At 42.3% G+C, this 24,758-nt stretch overlaps 1 protein-coding gene across 1 annotated transcript in view; it reads right to left on the reverse strand.

Annotated features, from left to right (window-relative positions):
* Window positions 1-459: 459 nt before the first annotated feature.
* SVEP1 (sushi, von Willebrand factor type A, EGF and pentraxin domain containing 1) overlaps window positions 460-24,758 on the reverse strand; it is a 121,468-nt gene continuing 97,169 nt past the window's right edge. The window contains exons 40-50 of the mRNA XM_048503302.1: window positions 24,577-24,732; window positions 22,669-22,732; window positions 21,271-21,444; window positions 19,966-20,139; window positions 19,121-19,294; window positions 16,892-17,068; window positions 15,609-15,779; window positions 10,706-10,801; window positions 3,664-3,759; window positions 2,423-2,516; window positions 460-579 (exon numbers count right to left, since the gene is read on the reverse strand). Coding sequence (XP_048359259.1) covers window positions 549-579; window positions 2,423-2,516; window positions 3,664-3,759; window positions 10,706-10,801; window positions 15,609-15,779; window positions 16,892-17,068; window positions 19,121-19,294; window positions 19,966-20,139; window positions 21,271-21,444; window positions 22,669-22,732; window positions 24,577-24,732 — 1,407 coding nt within the window. The 3' untranslated portion in view covers window positions 460-548. The remainder of the gene's footprint in view (window positions 580-2,422; window positions 2,517-3,663; window positions 3,760-10,705; window positions 10,802-15,608; window positions 15,780-16,891; window positions 17,069-19,120; window positions 19,295-19,965; window positions 20,140-21,270; window positions 21,445-22,668; window positions 22,733-24,576; window positions 24,733-24,758) is intronic.

Consider the following 24,758-nt stretch of genomic DNA (forward strand, 5'->3'; position numbering starts at 1 on the left):
TACAGCATGGACAAAACTACTGTTGACATTCTGGTAATACATGGGGATCGGTCAGTCTTGCACACACCAGTATTGGGGGGAGGGGATTAGTTCCCAGCCAGTTCACTAAAGAGTTCTGCATAGCAACAAAGTATTTTCTCCTTCACTATGACTAAAATGTGGAGATCTGGTTGCATACAAACCTCATTATCCTGTTTAGTTCTGACTGACAATAAGAGTGCAGGTTATATCTAGTGGTTTGCAATATTTAAAAAAGACAACACGGTCTGTAGCTCTTCCCACCCGCCGCCAGCCTCAGCAAAAAAAATTATTTGTACATTTGTGTGTGTATTAACAGCAACATGTACAGCATAAATGAGTTATTTCTGGATGTGGAAAAGTTGGTTCCTTCAAAAATAAAAAGTATAAGAAAATATAATACAAAATAAAAACCATTAAAAAACAACAGTATTTTTTTTAAAAAAACCCATTGGATTTGATTTTACAACGCCTGGCATAACAAGGCCCGCTGGATCCGAATGAGAGTGTTCACAGCAGCTGCTCTGAAGTTAGAAGTGGTAGAACCCAGTTTTTCTTTTCCTAGATCAGCATCCAGGCCAAAAAGAAAAAAAAGAAAAGAAAAGAAACAGATTTGCTGAAGGTAATTAAGTACAAGTACCAAACAGAATCTACTGTATCAGGAACACTTCTGCCCTGATTCTTTTATAGCATTGTCTGTCTAATCAAACTTTCCTGGGCATCACTAAGAAAATGATGTGCTATGCATGGGTCCTGATGCTTAACAAGCACCATTCAGCAAACTAGGTTATTTGGAACAAGTGACAAAGAAATGTATTGTCGAAGGCTTTCACGGCTGGATTCAACTGGTTGTTGTGGGTTTTCCGGGCTGTGTGGCCATGGTCTGGTAGATCTTGTTCCTAACGTTTCGCCTGCATCAGTGGCTGGCATCTTCAGAGGTGTATCCCAGAGAAAAGTCTGTTTCACACTGTGTCTAGCAGCCACAACTGCAGCCACAGATTCAGACGAAACGTTAGGAACGAGATCTACCAGACCACGGCCACACAGCCCGGAAAACCCACTACAACCAGCTGACAAAGAAATGTTCTAAATTACCTACAGTAAATGCACATTAACTGTTCAGCAGGGTGTGGGGGTTCACTTTCCCACATTCTCACGAAATAATTGGCAGTATCACATATGATCAAGTTAAGACTACAAGGGCACATCCTGGGCAGCTTTTAGCATTGTGAGCTATATGCACACTGTCTTGGTGCTGCAGGTGAACATACAATGGATTCGGGTTGGTCAGCACTGAGGTCAAGTGGGGGGCGGGCTTTCCTGGTGGTCCCTTCTTCTGCTGAGGTAAGGGGGAGGGAAGGAGTATATGCAAGGGTTTTCTCCATGGCTGGATCCAGACCATGGAGCGGCCTCTCCATGGAAATTTGCTACACATCGATACTTCATAGGTTTGGTGTCTGGAAAAGACTTTGCCAGTCTGAGGTGGGGGACGGATAATACTACAGGTAATACTATGCTTTTTATTATTGTCTTATGTAATGATGTTTTTATTGTTGTTTCCAATTTTGTAAGCCACCCTGAGACCTCTGTATAGGGCAGCGTATAATTGTAATTAATAAATACATGAATGAATGAATGAATGAATGAATGAATGAATGAATGAATGAATGAATGAATAAATAAATAAATAAATAAACTTTGCATGTGGAACCATCTTTAGGATTGGGGGAGGGGAATTTCACATTGGACCACTTTGGGTCTTGTACTGCATGCTGTCTTGTAGGCCAGTTTGAATCACTGTGACTTCCTCTTTAACAGCATTATAGGCCCCCGGGCAAAGCAGTTCCCTGGGGCCCCTATCTACAGAAACATTCACAAGAATAAAAATGTAAAAAATATCCATGTTATAAAACTTAAAATTAATATTGTTCATTATCTTTAGTAAAACACATGTTAAAAATGCATTTTCCAATAACAAATATTTATAGTTCAGTATAGTATAGTATTTATTTATTTGACAGCAAGTCAAAACATACATAGATTGGCATGGGATCCTCATGCTCATGGGGCCCTCTGGAAACTGCCCAGCGTGCCCATGCTGTAAAGATGTCAGTCTTTATTTGGGAGCAGTCCACAAGCACCCCAGTTGATTAGAGAAGCAGTATTACTCCTCTCCTCAAAAAGTTGGTTCATTTTCACATTCCACTTGTTATCTTCTCATTGGACTTGTGGTAGAAATCCGTTCTTTCAACAACCCTACCTTATTACTACAAACTCATAAATAAACAGTATGACATTAGGTCACGATGTAAGTGGTGTCTTTTGATGACACAAAGAACAGAATGGGAGTAAAAATTATTTTCTTTTTACGTCAAAAACTTGACATGAGAAACGGAATCCTTACCTCAAGCAATCAGGTCCAGTCCACGGAGAAGTGCAGTGGCACCGATTGGGTCGTATGCATTTCCCACCATTTAAACATGGAGACTGGCAGACAGCTGCATTAAAAAAAAAATGGATGCACATCACACCTCATGCTCTTCAGAACTATTATGATGGTTCAGACTGAATGAGTTTCTTCAGTAAACAAGTTTTCAACCGATATTTCTGCATGGTTATTTTAAATGATGTTTTTAAAGGATGAACTCAGTGCTGCTGAGAATGTCAGAATTAACTGTTTCAAAAACAAACATTTCTAGTCCTCAAGGTGGACAAAAAACCCAACAGATCACCAGGGCTATCCTAACCAAGTTTCCCCATAATCCCACTCAAGTCTTTTATGGGGTTTCCTTTCAGGAAATGTTCTAAGGGCTGCACTGTAAATTCTTATGAGCCTGAATCAGAGGCCCAATGTATGTGTATGTGTGGGCGGGGGGTGGGGGGCAGTGGTGGGATTCAAATAATTTAACAACCGGTTCTGGTGGTGGGATTCAAATAGTTAAACAACTGGTTGTTTACAATTACCATAGGATTGGCTTGCAAGGGAGGGGGAGGAAGGGAGGGGTGGCATGCAAGTGAAGGAGAGTGAGGGAGGGGAGGGAGAGGGTGGCATGAAAGGGTGGGGAAGGAAGGGGAGGTGGTCCAGCATCTGGACATGGCCCACCTACCCTAGCAGAGGAAGGGGGAGGGGTGGCATGCAAGGGAGGGGAGGGAAGGGTGGCATGCAAGTGAAGGGGAGGGAGGGAGGGAGAAGGGAAATTAGGTTCTGCCAAAGTGGTGCAAACCTGCTGAATCCCACCACTGGTGGCGGGGGGGTGGGTGGGTGGGTGAGAGAATCTTCTAGAAGCTACTCAGAGGGTCTTTCTACTTATACATGGGCAGAGGACCTCTGTTTTTCTGCTCTGTTCTCCCCATACCTCCTTCTCTATGCCATTTCATGGGCCTGTCCATGTTCTTTCTTGCTACTGTAATACCATTTTGTACTGATTCTTTCCTGATAGAAACAAATTTCAAGGAAGTGTCACTTTCCCTGAGGAAGAAGATGAGCTCAGCAGCACCTGCATATATTTCCACTATTGCTGCACATGAAGATTTGCAAGTGAACTGGCTTATCCACACAGGGCTACAGTGATAATCTCAACAGATGTTTGATTTGCTACAGGCTTCTTTTTGATTGGTGGCACATTCTAGGTTAAGCAGGTTTACCCTGGTGGCAGCGTGATCCAGTCCACCCGGCTGTGCAGTTGCACTGGTAAGGAGCCACACAATGACCGCCATTCAGACAATGCAGGATGCAAATTGCTAAACAGAGAAGAGGGAGAAAAGATTTAGAGAAATTTAAAAAATACAGTGACAGTAGTTCTCAGCCTTTAATAAATCATGCCCACCCCAAGTTCCTGTGGACTCCTCCTACCCTCTCTTTCCAGTTCCTGTCACATGTTGAACAGCCCTTTATCACAGAATGCAAGGCAAGATTTTGCATGCCTCACCAAGGCTTTGGTCCTCTTTGTTTTCAGAACAAATACAATGAGATCTGTATCAAGGACAGTGTTCCTTTCAAACACAAGTTTAAATAAAATATAAAAAGGCCCTGGGTCAGGATCTAATTCATGTTATTACTTGAATGGAGCCAGAGAGACAGTGAGAAACTTCCTGATCAGTTACTAACTTATAGATACAGCTGAACTGAATGAGAATGGGAAGAATCTGGAAAACCTTTCAGAGCAAATTATTAAGAAAGACTAACAGTATTACATACAACCAGAGCTCAGTCAGTGTACATCTAAAAAGTACCATTGGCTATTATTGTCTTGGCATATAAAATGTCATCTTTTTATCCCCACGATGAAATGTTCTGTGTTGAAAAACAGAATGAAAACTATTTTCAATTTTAATTCCAGAACTAAGGCCGATTCTGCACAGGCAACGCTAATGGGTTAAATGAACCTGTGTTGCCTGTGTCGCTGTTTGGAGGGCGGGTGCAAAGGCCAGCATCACTAGAATCCTGGTGGCAGGAGGCAGAATACCGTGTTTCCCTGAAAATAAGCCCTACCCCAAAAATAATCTCTATCATGATTTTTGGAGTATGTTAAAAATATAAGCCCTCCCAGGGACGTAGGAATAGATTTTTATGGGGGGGGGGTTCGAGAGCAGGGCCATGCCTCCCCAAGTCCCGCCCCGGCCTCAGTACTTATTTTTTAATTTATATTTTACATTTCTATCCTGCCAATTTCCAAAGGGATTCAAGGAGGCTTACATACCTATAAAAATACAATAATATAAAATGTTAGAGTGTAAACATTAAAACATTACAAAAATGTAAACATTTGGAGGATATAAATATATATTAACAGAAATATAAACATTTGGAGGAGCTTAGTAGAGAAGAAAGAGAAGGGAGCGCTCTAACACATTTGGGAACTCCATTCTTCTTCCCAGAGCTCTCCACTGTCATCCTTACAACAGTCCTCCAAGGTAGCAGAGTCTGAGAACACGTGACTTTGCTGAGGTAATCCAGCTAGCTTCTGTAGCAGACTGGGGATTCAAACTCAGGGCTCCCGAATCTCAGAACAACATTCTACCCACCACACCCCACTGCCCAGTCAGAGACGGGCCAAGAGGCTCCTGGGAGGCCCAGCGGAGCAGCTCTCCAAGGCCAGGGACAGTAGACTTCCCTGCCCCCCCCCCCCCCCACCGGCTGGGTTCCCAGCCAGCAGTCCCTTCTGTCCTCTCCTCCGGGCAGACGTGTAGCTAGGGAAAATGGAGCCCGGTGCAAAATCTGAGTTTTGCAACCCCCCTCCCCCCACATGGGCGGCCGCTGTGTTGCTGGAATCCACCCCCAAACAGCATCACTTTCAATGATGTTTAAACTAGGGAGCCCAGATTCTTCTTTTAAATCCACCTTAAAGGGAGAATCTGGGGTCCCCAATTAAAACAACATCGAAAGTGATGCTGTTTTGGGGTGGATTATCCCCCACCCTTAAACAGCATCACTTTCAATGTTTAAACTGGAGACCTCAGATTCTCCCTTTAAATCCATGCCGAAGGGGGTGTATTTAAAAGGAGAATCTGGGGAAATTTGGGGAGTACCTGCTGTCAGGGGTGCAATTATTAAGCTAGCAGAACCAAAATTTTAGGGCATCTTTAGGAGACCCTCCTGATGATACCACCCAGGTTTGGTGAAGTTTGGTTCAGGGGGTCCAATGTTATGGACCCTCAAATGTGTAGCCCCCATCTCCTATTAGCTCCCATTGGAAACAGTGGGGGATGGGGGCACCCCCTTTGGGAGTTCATAGCTTTGGACCCCCCCTATACCAAACTTCACAAAACCTGGGTGGTATCATTAGGAGACCCTTAAATGTGTAGCCCCCATCTTCTATTAGCTTCCATTGGAAACAATGGGGGATGGGGCACCCCTTTTGGGAGTCCATAACTTTGGACCCCCTGAACCAAACCTCACCAAACCTGGGTGTTATCATCAAGAGAGTCTCATAAAGATACCCTGAAAGGTTGGTGCTGCTAGCTTAAAAACTGCATCCCCTGCAGGCCGAAAATCAAAAAACACTTTAAAGTACAAAAAACCCACAAAAGGGGGGGAGCTTCAGACATGTAATGGGGGGGGGTGTTTTAACCCGAGAAAAAAACAACCCATACCTATGTCCTTGAGCCCACCTCCAGAAATAAGCCCTACCGGTAGTTACAGATCACAATCGCGGACAATGCCCTGTGCCAATGAGGATGCAGCTTGTGTCACACATGACAGGGGAAGCAACAGGTTGTGAGAGCCCGCCTTAATGAATTGTGAAGGTACCTATTTCCTTAAATATAAGCCCTACCCCCAAAATAAGCCCTAATGCATCTTTTGGTGAAAAAATTAATATGACCCAGTCTTATTTTGGAGAAACACTGTAGTTCACATGAGAAACATGTTTCTTTGCGAACCATGCAGCCGAGAATCCCCTCACCTGAAAATCTCACCCACCCACTCACTGTACAACATGGCAGCTGCCTATTAGAGAATCCATTCTAATGGTGGCCATCTAGGGAATCCACCATAATGGTGGACCGAAGTGGGTGGAAATAGAACACTTCCTGCTTGCCATAGTTTGCACTGGCAAGCAGGAAACATCTGAAACCCAGGTTGCAGAAAAAAAGTTACCAATTTAGCAACTTTCATTTAACGTAGGGTCAGGCAAAAATTAAGCAGTTAGAAGCGTTTTGAAGGGGGCATGATCGGTGGGAACTACTCCTTCATAACGCTTTTTAAAAAGGTCTGAACCTGTTATATTTGTGCAGAATTACCCTAAGAGAGCAACCATGTAAAACGTAAGCCCATTTTAGTCAGTGATGCTTACTCCCAGGGAAGTCTTCTTAGCACAAGGGCATTAGGACTGTGCATACTTGGTGAGAGAGCCTAGGGTTGAGACAGGTGCTTCCAGCAACCAATCAGCACATTTTCAGGCCAGGGCTTTCAGGAGATCTGGAAACCAGTTAATGGCGGGTTTGAGAGAGGTGGCTGCCTCTGTTCTTTGAACACAGAGGAAGTCATTGCGATCCCCTTCCCTTGATGGTTCCTGCCCACAGCCTTAGCAAACTGAGAGAGTTCTATTTTCATGCTAGCCTGATGGGTCTGATGAGAAATGCTGTACTGGGCCAAGGAAACTGCGTGTGTAAAATCCATTAAGTGAAATGATATTAAGTAAATTGCCTAGCCTTAGAGAATAATAATTATTATTTTTTTCTTTCATGAAGGGGTGAGAGAAGGAAAAAGGGATTTGTGGGTAGTTTATTTGATAGGTCTACACAGAGACTTGTACAGCACTGTAAATCAGCGTGCGTCACAACAGGCTTCAGAGAACTGAGAACAAAAGGCCACAAAAGGCCTTCAATATCTGAAAGGGCATTCTGAAAACAGACCACTCCAGAACTGAATAAGCTGGATAAAGTTATCTGCACACAGAATGTTCCTCATGAGAGCATCACACGGCTGATTCACTCGGAACCCCCTGTGGCTGACAGCTGTTTTTTTTACCCCCTGTCAGCTACTGCTGCCAACCTATTCTGTAGGGTAGCTGTGAATATGGCAATGAATTCTCTCAGGACCAGCATTTTCAGAAGTAAATTTTACCACAGCAAACAAAGAAACATAAACAGGACACACATCTACATGCGTTTGCTCATTTGGCTGAAAGCTGCCATCAACTTTGGAGTACCTTCCTTATGAGGAGAGGCTGCAGCGTTTGGGACTCTTTAGTCTGGAGAGGAGACATCTGAGGGGGGATATGATTGAAGTCTATAAAATTATGCATGGGGTAGAAAATGTTGACAGAGAGAAATTTTTCTCTCTTTCTCACAATACTAGAACTAGGACTAATAAAAGGAAACACTTCTTCACGCAACATGTGATTGGTGTTTGGAATATGCTGCCACAGGAGCTGGTGATGGCCACTAACCTGGATAGCTTTAAAAAGGGCTTGGACAAATTTATGGAGGAGAAGTCGATCTATGGCTACCAATCATGATCCTCCCTGATCTGAGATTGCAAATGACTCAGCAGACCAGGTGCTCGGGAGCAGCAGCAGCAGCAGAAGGCCATTGTTTTCACATCCTGCATGTGAGCTCCCAAAGGCACCTGGTGGGCCACTGCGAGTAGCAGAGTGCTGGACTAGATGGACTCTGGTCTGATCCAGCAGGCTAGTTCTTATGTTCTTAACTGTGGCCTGACCCTGCTGTTACCTCAGCATTACAGCCCTTACAAGTCACGGTATTAGGTAGGCAACTGTAAACCTCCCTCATAGTTGATCATACTGAGGAATGCAACAACAGTTCAAACTCTGGTGGATCTAAGCAGCTGTCCCTTCCTTTGCTGCCCATTTCCACTCACTAAACGTCTATTAAAGAGACAGGATATGATGCCATCCAAAGCAGCTATTTGTCTCCAGGGCAACTGATCTCTATAACTTGGAGATCATTTTTAATCCCAGGCGATCTCTTGCCACCATCTGAAAGTTGGCAAACATACCCCCTCATCCAGCTGCAACCTTAAACCTTAAATCTAGATTAGCAACGGGTAGGAACGTAGATGAAAAGTTTTGTTTTTAAATGCTTATTTATATTCCTGTATTTTATAATAGTCTAGACCTCAGTAACTATAAATCCATCACAGACCTCCATGTTTAAATGGGAGAATCTAAATTGTATTTGAGCAATAAAAGACTGAAGCTGTTGAGCTGTGCCTACCATAAATACATACATAGAAATGAGAAAGCAAGTCTATAATTTTTGGTTTCTCTAAAACTTTGTTCTCTCAATATTCATACTTTTAGAGATGTAGGTTGAAATCTTATATCTAAGATGTAAGTCCAGTGGTGAAGGCTAAAATTGTTAGTCTGTTTTCACGAATAAATTTATGTTTGTCTTTCCTGTGTCTGTAATTCCGAAGTGAAACCTACATTGGCTAGAATGCACACTGGTTGAGAAATCATCCCCCCCCCCCCCCGGTTTTCCAACCACGTTAACTATGTTTGCAAACACTGAATTATATACACTGAAAGGCATTCTTAGGGTTGCTTATGGAAAAACACCTTCTTCCTGGAATCTCTAGCACTTAAAACATTAAGGTTGCTTGTTGGCAATCTAATTCTTTAGCGAACTTTCTTGAAAGCAAGTTCTGCCAAAATCAATCGGACTTACTTTCAAATAAAACATGGTTAACCATGGGCTTTTAAGGTACATTATTAGGCACTGAAAATACTTATCTTGGAGGGAGCCCTGCTTTGCTTCCATTATTGTACATCAATTCTATTGACAAGACATGGCTCCTGATCAGAAGGGAAGTGACATGAGAAATTTACTGCACAGTGTTACTGGTGGTCCTACCTTCTCTCCCTGCCCAAAAAGTGTGCGCACATCTTCATTTATTTTGCAACTGGATCAAGTACACATACACACCATTTGACTGCTGTCTTTTGACAGCTTGCCTGTGTTTCATTTTCTGAAGTGCAAATTCAGACTTGCGTTTTATAACATGCACACCCTGCCCTTTGGGTACAGTCTGTTCCACTGACAGCCAAAGTGCTAGCAAATGAGGACATTGTCACCCCGTGTTCCACTGCTGTTCGGCTGCCATTTACCTCTGAACTGACTTTGCCTGGGAGGGAAGGAAGCTGTTTTGGAGAACATCTTATTTTTTTATGGCCTTTGCTAGTCTTCAGATAGATGATGGATTGCAGTAAATGGCTTTCAGGCCAGGGAGGGTTTAAGATTGTTAACAGCACTGTCCCAACCTTAATACACTTCTAAGCTATGTGACTTCTATGCACTTAGAACAATGTGACTGTTTACCACTGCAAATTTCCTATTAGAAAATGAGCCTTCAGGTTTTTTGACTGATGCTGACAAATGCCAAAGGCATTCATAACTCTGAAGGAAGTGGGAATTCTTTAAAAGAAATGTTCTGTTTCATTTCTAAATGTCCCAATTGAAAAACTGCCAGTGAACAGTTGGAGTGCAGGAGGCAAAAAGAATGCACAACTTGCTTGCAGCTGAGATGAGGGAAGGCTGTGTGAGCCAACAAGACACCTGGGAACTTTGTCCAGTGCCCCAACTATTTGACTGCTGTACCCAATCATTCATATCTTCAGACCTTTAATCCACACAAATATGCAAAATTGTGCCTTCTCTTTGTTGTTCAAGCTCTGCCAATCTTTGTTATTCTTTTTCAGTTAGAACTTCTATGGCAAAATACATTTTGATTAATTAACTCTTCCATACAGCAAGTTCAATAAGAGGCCTGGTGGGGTGCAGTCAACAGAATATTAGAGTTTAAGAACCCACAACTATGTAACTTAAAGGGAGGCTTAAGGAAAGCCACTCACCGCCCAAAATTGTGGTGTGTGCATTTTACCCCACCCTTCTTCCAAGAAGTTCAGGGTGGCACACCCAGCTATCCTTTCCTTACCTTAACCTCTTTGAGACAGGTGACACACACACACACACACACACACACACACACACACAAACAAACAAAGATGGAGAGAGAGAGAGAGAGAGAGAGAGAGAGAGAGAGAGAGAGAGAGAGAGACTGGTCCAAAGTCACCCAGCAAGATTTATGGTTGATTGGAGACTTGAATCTGGAAATCCCAGATCCTTTTCCTACATACTAATCAATGCACCACACTTTATCTCTCCTTGGAGCAAAAGTGACACCCAAATTTAACAAATCAATAAATGTAGCAAAGGTACGTACGCTCTTCACAGAGACGGCCCATCCATCCATCTGGACAGGAGCAAGCATTTGGCCGCTCACAGATGCCACCATTCTGACATGGGAAGCGACATATAGCTGGGAATGGGAACAGCATCAAATTAGAACATGTAGCTTAGCAGAAGTTACTCAAGGGTATCTTTGGCACGAGAAATTCATAGGGAATGTAATATACAGAGTCTTAACTAAAGATAGTTATTTATGATGTGCTGTAGTTTTTCACAAGCTGAGTTAGTCAGAATGTCTTTTGGTTCAAATTCTACCTCAGCCATGGATTCAACAATGATGGGCAAATGCAACATGTGCTATTTTTTTTTAAAAGGGCCCCCCATTTTTGTGACTATTCATGTCAAGAGCTCTTGATAACTGTGACACCTATTACTTGCCCCTTGGACCCATGCCCATCATAGCTGGAGGTGATGGGATACATTATCAACCTGTTCCCAAGAGGTTTGAGAGAGGCAGTGGTAAAACTGCTCTTTAAAAAGCCATCTTTGGATCCTGCAGATCCATCCAATTATTGCCCAGTGTCGAATCTTTCGTTCCTGGGTAAGATAACTGAGAGAGTGGCAGTGGAAGAGTTCTGTTTTCCTGCAGGAATTATCAGCTCTGGATTAATTTCAGTCCAACTTCTGGCCTGGCCAAGGGGCGGAGATGACATGGATGGCCATTATGTAGATAGCTGGATCAAGGCAGGTCAGTGCTGTTGTTATTGCTTGATTTGATGACAGTGTTTGATCTACTAGTTCACTGTCTTGCCAATGTTCGTACATGTGGGACTGCCTTGCAGTGGCTAATCTCATTTCTCCAAGGCGAGGGACAGAGGGTAGCACAAGGGGGAGAGGGTGTCATCATGACACTCTTTAGGGCAAGGGGGACATTCTCTCCCTAATGTTATTTAACATCTATATGTGCCCCCTTGCCAAGTCAGTCCAGAGTTTTGGGTTGGTTTGCCATCAATATGGTGAGGACACCCAGCTTTACCTGTTGATGAGCAGCCAGCCAGATACCGCCCTAGTCATATTGGCCAGTTGTCTGGCAGCCATGATGGTTGAGTGGTTAAGACAGAACTGGCTGAAACTGAATCCACTGAAGGTGCAGATTCTTTAGCTGGGCTGGGGAGACCAGGGATCAGGGTGCCAACTTCTCACTCTTGACGCTGTGCAACTGAAACCAGCATCATTAATGGTCTGAGGGTGACTTTGGATACTTTCCATCAAAGGAGGTACAGTGGCATTTTCCCACCTTTGCCAAATCCAGCAACTGGCCTGCTACCTATCTCACTCCAACCTAGCCACCATGCTTAATGCAATGGTCACCTCCTGGGTAGACTATTGTTAACTCTATCTATGCAGGGCTACCCTTCTGGAGACTCCAAGTGGTTCAAAATGCGGTGGCGCAGGTCCCTTCCAGGATTTTGTGACGGGCACACATTTTTAACTAGAGCTCTGCCAGCTGGGTAGAGTACCAAAACAGGTTCAAGGTTCTGGTGCTGACCTTTAAACCCCTTAACAGTGTGGGACCTTCATGTCTGAAGGACTTTCTCTCCTGATATATCCTCCAGAGTGCTTTGCTCATCAGGAGACAAACTGGCCCAAAAAGCATTTGGCTGTCTTCAAGCAGGGTCAGAGCCTTTTTAACTCTGGCCCCGGTCTGGTGGAACTCTTTCAAATGAGACCTGGGGCCCAAGTGACCTGATTCAATTCCTCAGGGCCTGCAAGGCTGAAATGTTCTGCCAGGTTTATGGATTCCATCTTGATCTCCTCTCCGCTTCTTTTCCCCTTTCCTTCCCTATATTCACTGTTATACTATTGTTCTTTTTCTTCCTATAAGAGTTTTAATTGGCCTCCCTTTCCCTTTTGACTGGTCCTCTGTAATGTTAAAAAACCATCGAATTTTATAAATTGGGATTTTAATGGTATTATACAATATGTGAGTTTTTTTATTGGATGCCTCCCTAAGCCTGACTTGTTGGGAAAGGACTGGGTAAACGCTGAATAAATAATAAATAAATACTCATACATATTCACATAGAATGGTTTCCCCCTCCCACCCACCCCAAGCTAGGCCAAAAGCAGTACCATTCTAAAGGAAGAGGCAAATTAATCTGCCTTAAGGGACAAATGTAAAAATACAGAATAGTTTCCTACAGGGGTCTATTTTCCCCTTTCCAACCCTTCCCAGCATGGCTTTCAGTTGAACTGACGGGAACTGTCATTTTTGCTGTCTGCCAAATTGAGTTGAAAGGTTGAGAAAACCACAGTTTCCCTCACTTCCAGCAAGAAGAGACTGAAGTTGGTTCCCAGTTCCCAGTTCGTTCCCAGTGCCTTATTCACATTTCCTAGTTTCTGAATCCTGACTTGGACAATTTAAAAGCTCTGCACGCCAAAATAAGGTGTGGACCACAACCACCACACATCAAATAGCACCATATTTAGGGAATTCTACCCTCCAAGGGGATGTATACTGACTCCTGGTCCACAGTCCAGTTCTTCCGCCAACTGCTCCAAAGTGGGGTGCCCCCAGGACAAATGCACAGACAGACACTGGGGCCTAGCAGTATCCCAAAACAATCTTTGGACCAACCCACACCTGCTCACTCCAGAGACTGTCCCCTGCAAGGGGGCATACGATGGTGCCCAGTCCAGAAAACACCAGGATACTGTACCTAGGTTACAACAGAGCAAAATCTGTTTGTCACTTAGCCCAATTAGGTGAGAACACAATTATAGAATTGCATTTAATCTGTACAATAGATATTTCAAAGATAGGGAACCCAGAATATTATGGGCAAGCCTGGAATATTATGCTGAGGAAGTGGACTGGCATTCACGAAATGAACATTCAATGGGGAGCTCGTATGAATTTGGACTCGGTGAACACAGTTCATTGGGCACTGAGACCAGCTATCTTATAGACAATATTCTTAGAGGACACTGAGAGCTGCTCTGTGTCTTTTGCCGATCTATTTGTTTTCAGTTTGCATGCTGATTGTTTAATAAATGCATGTGTACCTTGGATGGATGTTTATCTGTAGCCTAGGTATAGTGTTCTGGTGCCTATTTTGAATATATACACAGACGTACATGGATGTATTATACTGCCCTCTGGTGGATGCAATTAATTGCTTAATGTAACAATTTCCAGCAATTAAAAAACAGGCACAAACATACACATAAGGGGCGGGGGGGAGGGGGAACCCCTCGTGTTTGGACAGAAAAATAATCTGATGTGGTTAAGTGATACATCTCATGACTACCATTTGCAAAACTTATAAAACAACAGAAGTTAAGCCACCAAGGATGAAAAAAGTACAAGTAGCAAAATACACATGTGAAATAAACATCACAAGATAATGAAAACACAGCCCTTTGGGAAACCCAAATATTTTATTCTAAACACAGTAATAACTTACCCACATATTTACAGCATTATGTGTGCTCAAAGTGATATACAGCAAATTTCCAATAACTACTGTACAGATTTTAAAAATTTGTCAAAGGGGCATACAAGTGTAAAAATATTGTACAAATGTTTGCAAAAAAATAAAAATACATTTTAAATAATAAATGGGATGTTACCCTCCCACAATTAATAGCAGTATCAGCCCATGCACAGATATCCTCCACCTGAGGTGTAGAATCAACTGGGTGGAATTTATCTTGTGGTGTGGAAATTATCTTGTGGGGTGTCGCACGGTTCTACTCTCTCACCCATATTCTTTAATTAATACATGTTGAAACATGTATTTTTAATTTAATAAATATATATTAATATAGAATGAGATCATCTGGTGCTTTGAGGTTGAATGTCATCAATATGGAGATGACATCCAGACCATTAGTACTGTGAGAGGGAGGGAACTCACCACCCCCCTAGCAGCCAATTCCACTTCCGGAATACTCTTACTGAAAATCACTTTTTCTAATGTCCAGCCAATACCTTTCCTCTTCACACAAGCGTGATGTGTTGGGCACCATCCTTCCTTTTCCAGTGCTGGCCTTGCCCATCTTACATTTTGCCCAGTCATGATTTCACCAGACCATTTTTGATCAATAGAGGGCTGAACAATAGCCAGAATTTACATGATGGTTGCTTAGAAACAGTTTGGAAAAGCCCTGTTCTGAATTACAATACTGAACCTTACGAACAAAAGCTGCGCTTTTTTAATTAAAACCCATATATTAATTAATACGTTCTTATTTTGGACAGCAAGGGCTTTATTACCACTACAAGTGCTAAAGGCTTACAAGCTTACTGGAGTCTTTCATGTTACTTCTGATGTAGGTCCTTCAAAAGCTTAGGCACTGGAGGCAGTTTTGAGGGGCCTTTGTTGTTTATAAAGCACTACAGAAACCATCCGCCCTGACCAGCATGAAAGGGGAACACAGCCCTTTTGTGTCTTTGATTCTGTTCTAATGCCCATTTTTGGACAGAAATTAAAGAGTGAATAAAGTTCCAAACTTAACAGCCACTAATTATGGGGAAAACTGCTTTTGCATATGCTCAGTGTTTGGTGGAGATGGATAGCCTATACCCCTACACAGTCCCCAAGTACAAACAAGAGCTCAGAGATGATGGCAGTAGACAATCCATCAGAAGATAGGTATTTATTTCTTTGCTTTATGTATACTCTGCCTTTCCTTCCAGAATGGCTTACACCATTCTCCTCTCCTGCATTTTCTCTTCATATCTAACCTTTGGGGCTAGGTTAAGTTTAGAGTGTGCCACTGGCTCAAAAGCACCCAGCAAAGTTCATGGTGGAGTGGGGATATGAATCTGGGTCTCACAGATCCTAGTTTAACACTAACCACTAACACTAACCACTACACCACACTAGTTCTCTGACAACTGCAGCTGCAATACTTTTGTCCAGATTATATACCTTTGCAAGCTGGTGGCACTGTCCAGGTTCCATTCTCCAAACAAACACTTCGAAGGGAGCCCTCCAGCATGTACCCACTGTAGCATGAATAGGTCACGACATCTCCATACTGGTAAAACGTTCCACGGACCAAAGCGTTTTCCACATGACCAGGCGGCCCACAAGATATTTCTGAACAAATGTAATAACAAACATGCAATTAAAAGGCAAACTAGCTCAAATTGCAAATAGAACCCAAGATTATGCAGGGCATGAGACTGCAGGAAATGAATTATAAATAGGCCTGACACTCACACAGAGGACTGACTGGAAAAATGTTGGTGTCTTATAAACAACCTCCCCTTCATCTCAGTCAGTCAAGGGTTTTCTGTCAAGGCCAAGATGTGACAACATGATTCATTTAAGCAAATTACAAAAGCAAGGAGATCTATGTGAATCATGTTGGCTGAAACTGTTTTTGTCCAAGATAAATCCCCCCAGCATCTTGCTGTAAGACTAGAATGTGGGTCTCAATAATATACAGTGTGTGTGTGTGTGGGGGGGGGGGGAGCAACATACAGTTTGCTTGCACAACAGCTAATGACATTGGTAATGTTTGAAATCACTGAGCTTGAACTGAAAACTTCAGCCATTTATGAGGCTCACCTCCAATCTGAGGTTAGGATTATAACCAGAGAGTTTTCCTTTAGCTTCCATCTCATCCACCCATCTGCCGAACTGTGGCTGCTGCAGTGAAAGAATAATCTCTTTTCCTCCCTCCACCCAGTTACTTGAATGCTGCTCCAGAAGGGCCCAGGTACCTTGGGTAATGTAGTTCTCAGGAACTACAAGTTCAAGGACTCTAAGGCTGGAAGAGTACATGTGGTTATGTGCATATGGATTGGAACACCTACTATGTACCTACTGTTGCACAACGAGAGTTTCCAACATTCAACACTGGGGCTTGGAAAAAGTCAAGCAATTTTCCTCTCCACTCCCTCAAAATACTCAGTCTGTTGAAGCCAGATCTGAACTGATCTTCAGGAATTTACTAAGCACTAATAATAGGCCAGATGCAAAAGGCCTGATGTTTTTTCTAAAGCAAGCTTGTCTCAGATCACTAGTGCTGTCTGATGACATGCTGAATACTACTCTTTGTGCTGATGCATAAACGCATATATATCAGTGTTCACAATCTCTTTCTTAGATCAGTTTGCTTTGTTTTCTAGCTCTATTTGAATGAATAACAGTTTTATATTAAATACTATTTATATTTAAAAAATAGCCGTGAAATCCGTACTTACTTTGGCATTTAGCGGTAGTTGGGGTCCATGTCTCATCAGGATTACATGTGATGGCAGACTGCCCTCTAAGCTGAAAGCCCTGTCTGCACTTGATAAAGACCTTTTGCCCCACATAAAAAACTGTCTCTGACAGAAGAGCGTTTTCCGGAATGATAAAAGGTACAGGGCATGGATTTGCTGTGTGGGGGATGATAAAAACAGCAACAACAAAGTATGTTAGAAACATTTCAAATGGTTTTCCTGCTATCCAAGGTCTTCCAGGCTTGGATAGGTGGGGGGGGGGGGGCATGATATTGAATGTGGGGATGAATAGCCCCGCATGCAGTATCACCCCCCCCCCCCACGCTTCCACTATCCAAGCTCTTCTAGGCTTGAACAGGAGAGGCAGGGGGAGAGTGGGAGCAATCTTCAATGCAGAACATGTGAGGCGCCCATCCCACCCTCTGCTATCTGCAGTGCAGTCCTAGAGCCACACTTGCTCTAATTCTGCTTAGGATCACATTGCTAGTTACATTACTCAACCAGCCCTAGCAAAATCCATTTGTTTTTGTTTTTATTAAGGGAAGAACTATACCTTATAATACGCTGCTCTTTACATGCGGAAGAACTATACACCTTATAACCACCGGAATTTTTTCTCCAATATTTTTAAAAATAAACTGCAGGGACTGCCAATTTTTAGACCCAGGTGGGAAGGGGGGGGGGCTTCTTAGCCCATTTTCCTCCAGCAGTTGGTCCAATGAAAACTACCCTTGTAAAGGAAAAGATATGAGTGATCAGATCTGAAGAGGAAAGAATTAAAAGGGTTCTCCCCACATATCCTATTTCGAGTATTGCAAGCTCTGGGGCTGCATTTTCTTTAAAAAAATGTTTATGGGGGGCAATTTCAACTGTCATGTATCGTTTCTCCCATTGCCAAATGTGAATCCTGAGTGTCATTAAAGAAGATAGGATGTCTTTAGCATATGAAGGGGTGCTAGAGCGAGCTTTAAAATGTTACACCAGGAGACCAAAAGGATGACTCAGCATTTGGCTCACAGAAATGGCACCAAGAAGGAAGAGAACCATATAATGGCTCTCTCATTCTCATTACCATTATTTTCCTATGAATTCACATGTCAACAAGGGCTTGTCCAATTTTGAGTTATATAGATAGATGCTGGCAACTTGTTCATTATTTTAAGATCAGTGGCAGTGTCAAGAGTGGGTTACATATGCATATAAATAAGTGAACATGTGCTAGCGAGGAATGGCCTGATGCATAAGATTTATCAACAGGACTAGAAACACACTGAAGCATGAAACAGCAGGTCCATTGGGAGCTGTTCTAAACACTTGCATGTTAAGACACCAACAGCCTATTCCACTGTGCAATCTTTCAGATATCTCATAGGACTATGGTGGTGGAAAAGGATGGGAAGTTGCAGCTGACTTATACCTGCAGTGCCATATGGGGGGAAACCGGCGCCCGGGCCAAAATGGCGCCCGGGGACCCCTGCGCCCCACTTACTATACTTAAGACTTAAAAGTGGCTAAAAAGCAGTTTAAAAGTTAAAAGAGCAGCCTGGCTGGGCCGCCACCGGGCACCTAGCCTCTGCCAGGTTGCTCCAGGCCATGGGGCAGCCAGAGGGGGCGGGGCGTGGATAGCGATTCTGTCTGCTCTGTCTATGGTTACCTGACACGGTTTTCAAGGCAAGAGGCATTCAGATGTGGTTTTGCCATTACGTGCTTCTGTGCAGCAACCCTTGACTTCCTTGGTGGTCTCCCAGTCAAGGACTAACCAGGACTGACTCTTATTAGCTTCTGACATTTGACAAGCTCCAGCTAGACTGAACTACCTGTATCAAGGCCATGGGGCTGTTCGGTATCAAAAAAATCAGCTTCTTCCTACGTAAATTTCATTAAAATTTAATGTGCACACATGCAATACTCCGAATTAGAAGAACTTAAAAAAAAAGCAATGATCTGGATGGTCCAGGTTAGCCCAGTCTTGTCAAATCGTGGAAGCTAAACAGTGTGAGTTCTGGATAGTTTTCGGATGGGAGAGCACCAAGAAAGCCCAAGATTGCTAAACAGAGGCAGGCAATGGCAAACCACCTTTGAACATCTCTTGCCTTGAAAACCATAGAGTTGCCATTAAGTTGGGCGTGAATTGATGGCCCCTTGCACACTCACACAAAATGTTCAGCTGCTTAAACCAAGCCCATTTCCAAGATAACAAGTACACACGTTTGCAGAGAGGCATGGGGTGGCTCCACATTCCAGACTCAGTGCATTCTGCGAGAGGTTCTCCTTCCAAGCTGTACCCTCTGTTGCAGTAATATGCAGCTCGGCTGCCCACTGTGTTGTTTTCATATAGAGCCTTTCCATTCTCTATAAATTCAGGATCTTCACATCTAGTTTCTAAAAAAAACACACCCCAATATGTTAATTAAGTCAATTTTGTTAACATTCAACTTGATCACCTAATCAGGAAAAAAGAACAGAAAGACTGTATTCCCTTTAGAGAATGTCAAGAGACCTAGTGTTGACCTGCCTATTTCAAATTTTTATCCTTCCTTTCCTCTAAATAACACAGAATGAACCCTTGCCAATTTTATACTCAGAACATTGCTATGAGAAGGGGTGGCCAACCTATGGCACTCCAGATGTTTTAGGACGCAATTCCCATCAGCCTCTGCCAGCATGGCCAATTGGGGCTGATGGGAATTGTAGTCCATGAACATCTGGAGTGCCATAGGTTGGCCACCCCTGAGAGAGGGTATGCCCATGGTAACCCAATAGATTTTATGACAGAGTGGGGATCCGAACTTAGATCTCTCAGGTTCTAGCCTCTGGCCCCTCTGGTCACTAAACCACACTAAGGACTTCCCCCCACATGTCTACTAATCCTTATCCCTGCCTGTGTGGATTTGGATTTCTGAAGAGATAATCTGTATATCTCACTAGTTTTCAGTAAAGGAACTATGTGCAATCTCACAGAATTGGGTTTTTGTTTTCTGCATTCCCAGCTGTAAAATAAAAAAAACCCTAATAGGACAGGTAAATAACATAAAATACAACTTAAAAGTCACCTTCGCAGGAGGGAAGGGGTTTACTCCAGAATCCATTGGCTAAACATGTGATATTTTCAGGACCAGTCAGGTGATATCCAAAATTACACACATAGGATACATTACTTCTGTATGTATTTCCTGTAGTTACAGACAGTGCATTTTCTACCACTGGAGGTGGACCACAACTTATACCTATAAGTGAAAAAAAAACACCCTTTATTATCTTTTTGGTATTTATTGTAATTTATTCTCTATGCAGCACATTGTCCCATCCTTGATTTAAAAAAGAATAGAAGGAGCTAAAAGGGAGTAATATCTGAAACAGGGGTTTACACTTGAACCTACTGAAGGAAAAGTATGCTTAAATTTAGGGCTGTGTTCTTTTGGAAGGGTATTGAGACTTTATTTTTAAAAGTAGAATATTATTTTTAAATTTTTTTCATAATGTACCGCTGTTTCTGCATGTGTTCAACATGGTTTCCAGTTAAAAATGTCTCAGTATAGCACAACAGCAGAATACATAAAGATGAGACAAGCTCAGAGTATTGTATAGGCTACACTCTCCCAAGGCACTGCATTTTGCTCGTTTTGAATATCTACTGAAATGTTCCCATTCATTCAGGCCTTCAGTGTCCTCTGAATCTTTTGATGGTGTTGGTTAGAATTACTACTTGTTTTTACTGCTCTCCATTATTATTTAGCTGGATCATTATTGTTTCTGTGCTGTTTTGAATGTTAATTTTAATGTGATTGCAAGCTCCGCAAGCCAGTTGGGAAACCTGGCAAGAAAGCCGGCCAAGACGCACTTCGCAGCTTCTGCTTCGAGCTCTCGCCCCCATAAGAAAACACCAGCAAGAAACCTGAGCTACTTTCACCACTGGTTTAAGGAACACTGATACATATAGAAAAAGGTCAGTTCGAGACCATGCCTGAAGCAGCAAAGACACTAAAGATGTTGCTCAGGCTGTCTCCATGTACAATGGCAAGTTCCATGAAAAATGAAGGCACACATCCTCCCCGTTCCTCAAGTTACATTACAGCCAACGCAACTGATACAATCACTAGCTTTTGCACAGGCACTTTTGCCAGATCCAAACCACTCATTCCAAAAGGGACATTTTTGTTTGACTACATTAAAGCAATATATCTTGTTGTGATTTATTGGTGTCATACCAGTATTTCTCTCTCCGTTCTTTACAGATCAAACCCAGAATAACGAAAAGCAAAGCCCTGCTTGGGACAAGTAATTTGAATATGACTTTTAAAAGAACTAATGTACTTTCTTTTCCAAAAAGTCTGCCCGTATGAATAGATTCTACTTACTCACACACGTCGGAGCTGAAGGGGTCCAGTTCTTGTTCATGTGACAGATCCTTCGACTGGGACCCTGCAACTCAAATCCTTGGTTGCATACATAGAGAACTTCATTGCCAAACAAGAAATCCTTGCCAAGGATGGCTCCATCATCTATTACTTCTGGGGGTCCACAGGATATCTCTGAACGAGGACAGATAGATTACTGTTTTGTTGTGATTTTCTTACAGAAAGGGAAAAAAATCCCACCCTAATTTCTCAGGCCTGTTCATTTGCTGCATAAAAATGAGCTTGGAGATAATCATCTAGTAGGAATACATTTTGCCTTCATTTTGCAGCCCAGGGTGCAGACAATGCCAACAGATTTCTTTAATAGGTACAAACATATCCCCTTATTGAAGGTTGCAGCCAAATGTGTAGCACTGCATCTGGGTCAATTTCGCCTGATTAACAGCCAGTGAGGAAAGAAGGAAAGGGGCTCAATAATGCTTTACAGGGAGGGATAAATGTTTTACTGAATGAAATCCTGCAGCGTTTGTGGGCACCAGAGCTCCACATTCTCATTCTACTCCTGTGCAACTAAAGCAAATTGCTGGGCAGGATGACTGACTGACGATCCAGCAACCTGTAAGGCTGAAAATTTGGCATACATCTAAACAGGGGTTGATTTTTGCAAAGTGGAAGCTTTCTGGATGGTAAGTATCCTTTATATTATTATATCTACAGGTAGGCATGAGTGCAGCTGCTACTTGGGGCATTTATTCTGTTCCACTAGAATCAGGCTGTATTTAAATCTGTTTAAAATGCATGGATCTTCCCTTGGGGACCTTTTATGTGCACAGCAGCATGTTTCTATGAAAAAAAAAAGACACTAGGGGTTGGTTCCCGATGCAACTCCTTGTCTCTCTGTTAGATCTGCTGACTCTCTGTCGGATCTGCTGAAGTTTCTTCTGCTAAGACTTCCTTCGAGGGAAAAGTTTTACTAAAGTTTTTTCCTAAGGAAAAGTTTCATCTGATAGAGAAAAATATTTCTTTGCTGAGGAAGTCTTTCTTGCTGGATGAAAGCTTGGTGGAAGATAGTCATTGGATCCAACTAAGTGGAAGGACTCATTACATCCAACCCAAAGATATTTATCTATCCACATTAATTTAAGTTTTCTTAAGAGGGCATGACAACTTCTGCCAATTCTCCCCTTTCACAGCAGACTCCCACAATGCTGTTCTTGAGGGTCTTCTGCCCCTCAGGAACAAAATTCCAAGTGATTCCATGGGAAGGAGGAAAATCAGCACTTAAGTTTTCTTTAACAGTGTGGCTGGATTATCACACAATGCATTTATTCTTGTTCTCCTTTTAAAAATCCATGCTCGTGGTAAAGTAGCTACTGAGGAAATTAATGTATAGCTTACTTCTGCACACTGGTGTCGTTCCACTCCATAGCTTATCTGCTTCACAAATACGTTTTGCATCACCCTATCAATATAAATATTCAGAGACCAGCATGAAACACCCATAATCTCATTCTATCTGACATTTTTAGAAAAACAAGAGAAACGGGAAACTCATTTGCTCTTAATTTCTGCATGGTTGAATTGATTGAAATATGTATATAATGCAATACAATAAAAGATACAGTATAGTTTTTTATTATGTTATGTTGTTGAAACCTGTCTCTATAACACTTTGTAAATATCTACTTAATAAATATTTACTCTGAAAATGTACATATGTATATAATAAAGGGGGAATCATTTTGTACTTTTGTCCCCCTTCAAAAACATATAGATTCAGCACTGGCAGCTAGGATCCTATCTCTGTCTCCCCTCTTCATTATCAAGTAACTTACCAGTAGTTCCTTAATAAAGCTTTATCTACACTTTAATCAGCTTGTTCACCCTTGCTGCCAACAAGGTACAACTCTGTTTATGATTGCACTGTTAGTTTTTCCCCTTTACAATACCTTTTTCTCACCTTTCCAAGTTCATGACCCTTTTTCTTTATTGCAACAGGCCAAGATTCCAATAGGTGGCAGCATGGATTTGATTTCTAACTAGTTGAGATCCCCATCCCCTCTTTTATTAGTTCAGCTCAAGAACTTCTACAAAAACAACAGTCAATTTCTCTGTGGCTTTTATAACACACTGATTTTATATCTTTTAGCTGAAAATAATTCCAGTGGTTTTAATCTTACTGAATTCTAGACCCCACATTTAGGATTATTATTATTATTATTATTATTTATTTAATTTGTATACCGCCCGATCCCCGAAGGGCTCCGGGCGGTGAACAACATTCACTACAAATGAACAGTATTCAATGCTAATAACTCAAAAACTGATGCCTCACTCTCAGAATTATCATTTGTTTTCTGGAAAGCATTAATAGCAAAGTTGACAATTCTACCAGGATCGCTCTAAGACATTATGAACTCATGATTGCTCCCCATTGGGCAATTTGGCTTTGCATTTCCAGTAGCAGAATTTTACTGTAGCATATTAGTAGAAATGAAAAATATATATATAAAAATTCAACAGTTACAAATAATACAAGCTCATACCCCCACTAGGCTTCTATATTAAAACTTTATTCATATTCTCTCGGAAGTGACTGCTAGAAATAATGGGAGATGGGACAGCATTTGAGCATATTTGAAAATATCAGGGCAACCAGGAAACAGAAGGGTATAACCAATCCACTTCACTAAGATGACCCTTTCTCCTGCCAGGAGCATTTATAGCACTTTGCCAGTCCCAACTGGATATGATAGTGCTGCAGTTCCTTTCACAGGCAGGAATACATCATAAACCTCTTCTGGAAAAAAAGATGGGAGGATAGCATGGAAACTGCAGGATTTCAATGGTCTGGCATGGTGACTAAAGGGAAGCTTCATAATCAGAGGCAACAGACCTCTGAATACCAGTATTGGGAGGCAACATCAGGGGAAGGCCTTGGTCAATATGGCCTATTTGCTAGTCTTCCAGAGCAATGGGTTAGCCACTGTGAGAAACTGCTGGACTAGATGGGCCACTAGGCTGATGCCACAGGGCTCTTCCAATGGCCTTACAGCAGTCACTGAATGAATTATTTTAATTCCAGACAGGAGTCACTATCGTAAAAACAATCCGAGTAAGATGACAAGCACCATTAAAGTGGCACATTTTGTATTTTATTCTCTGGCATCTCTACATGAGTACAAATCATTATTCAAGAAGTCATCCCAAGAAAGAATGGATCTCTCTGACCAAAATGCACTATATTATCTACTGTGCTACATATTTACCAACTGGTAGAGCACAGAAAAGACCAGGCTGACTTACCTCCAGCTCATAACCAGAACTGCACTGATAAAGCACTGCATCTTTGTAGTTATACCTGTTGCCAATCACTGTTCCGTGTTCAGGAGCTTCAGGCTTTCCACAAGACTCAGGCGTACAGATATCGCTTGACAATAATGGTATCCAGTTACCATCATTCTAAAATGGAAAAGGTGGGGAGGGAG

This window comes from Sphaerodactylus townsendi, linkage group LG07 (genome assembly GCF_021028975.2).
Source record: "Sphaerodactylus townsendi isolate TG3544 linkage group LG07, MPM_Stown_v2.3, whole genome shotgun sequence".
NCBI classification, from domain to species: Eukaryota; Metazoa; Chordata; class Lepidosauria; order Squamata; family Sphaerodactylidae; genus Sphaerodactylus; species Sphaerodactylus townsendi.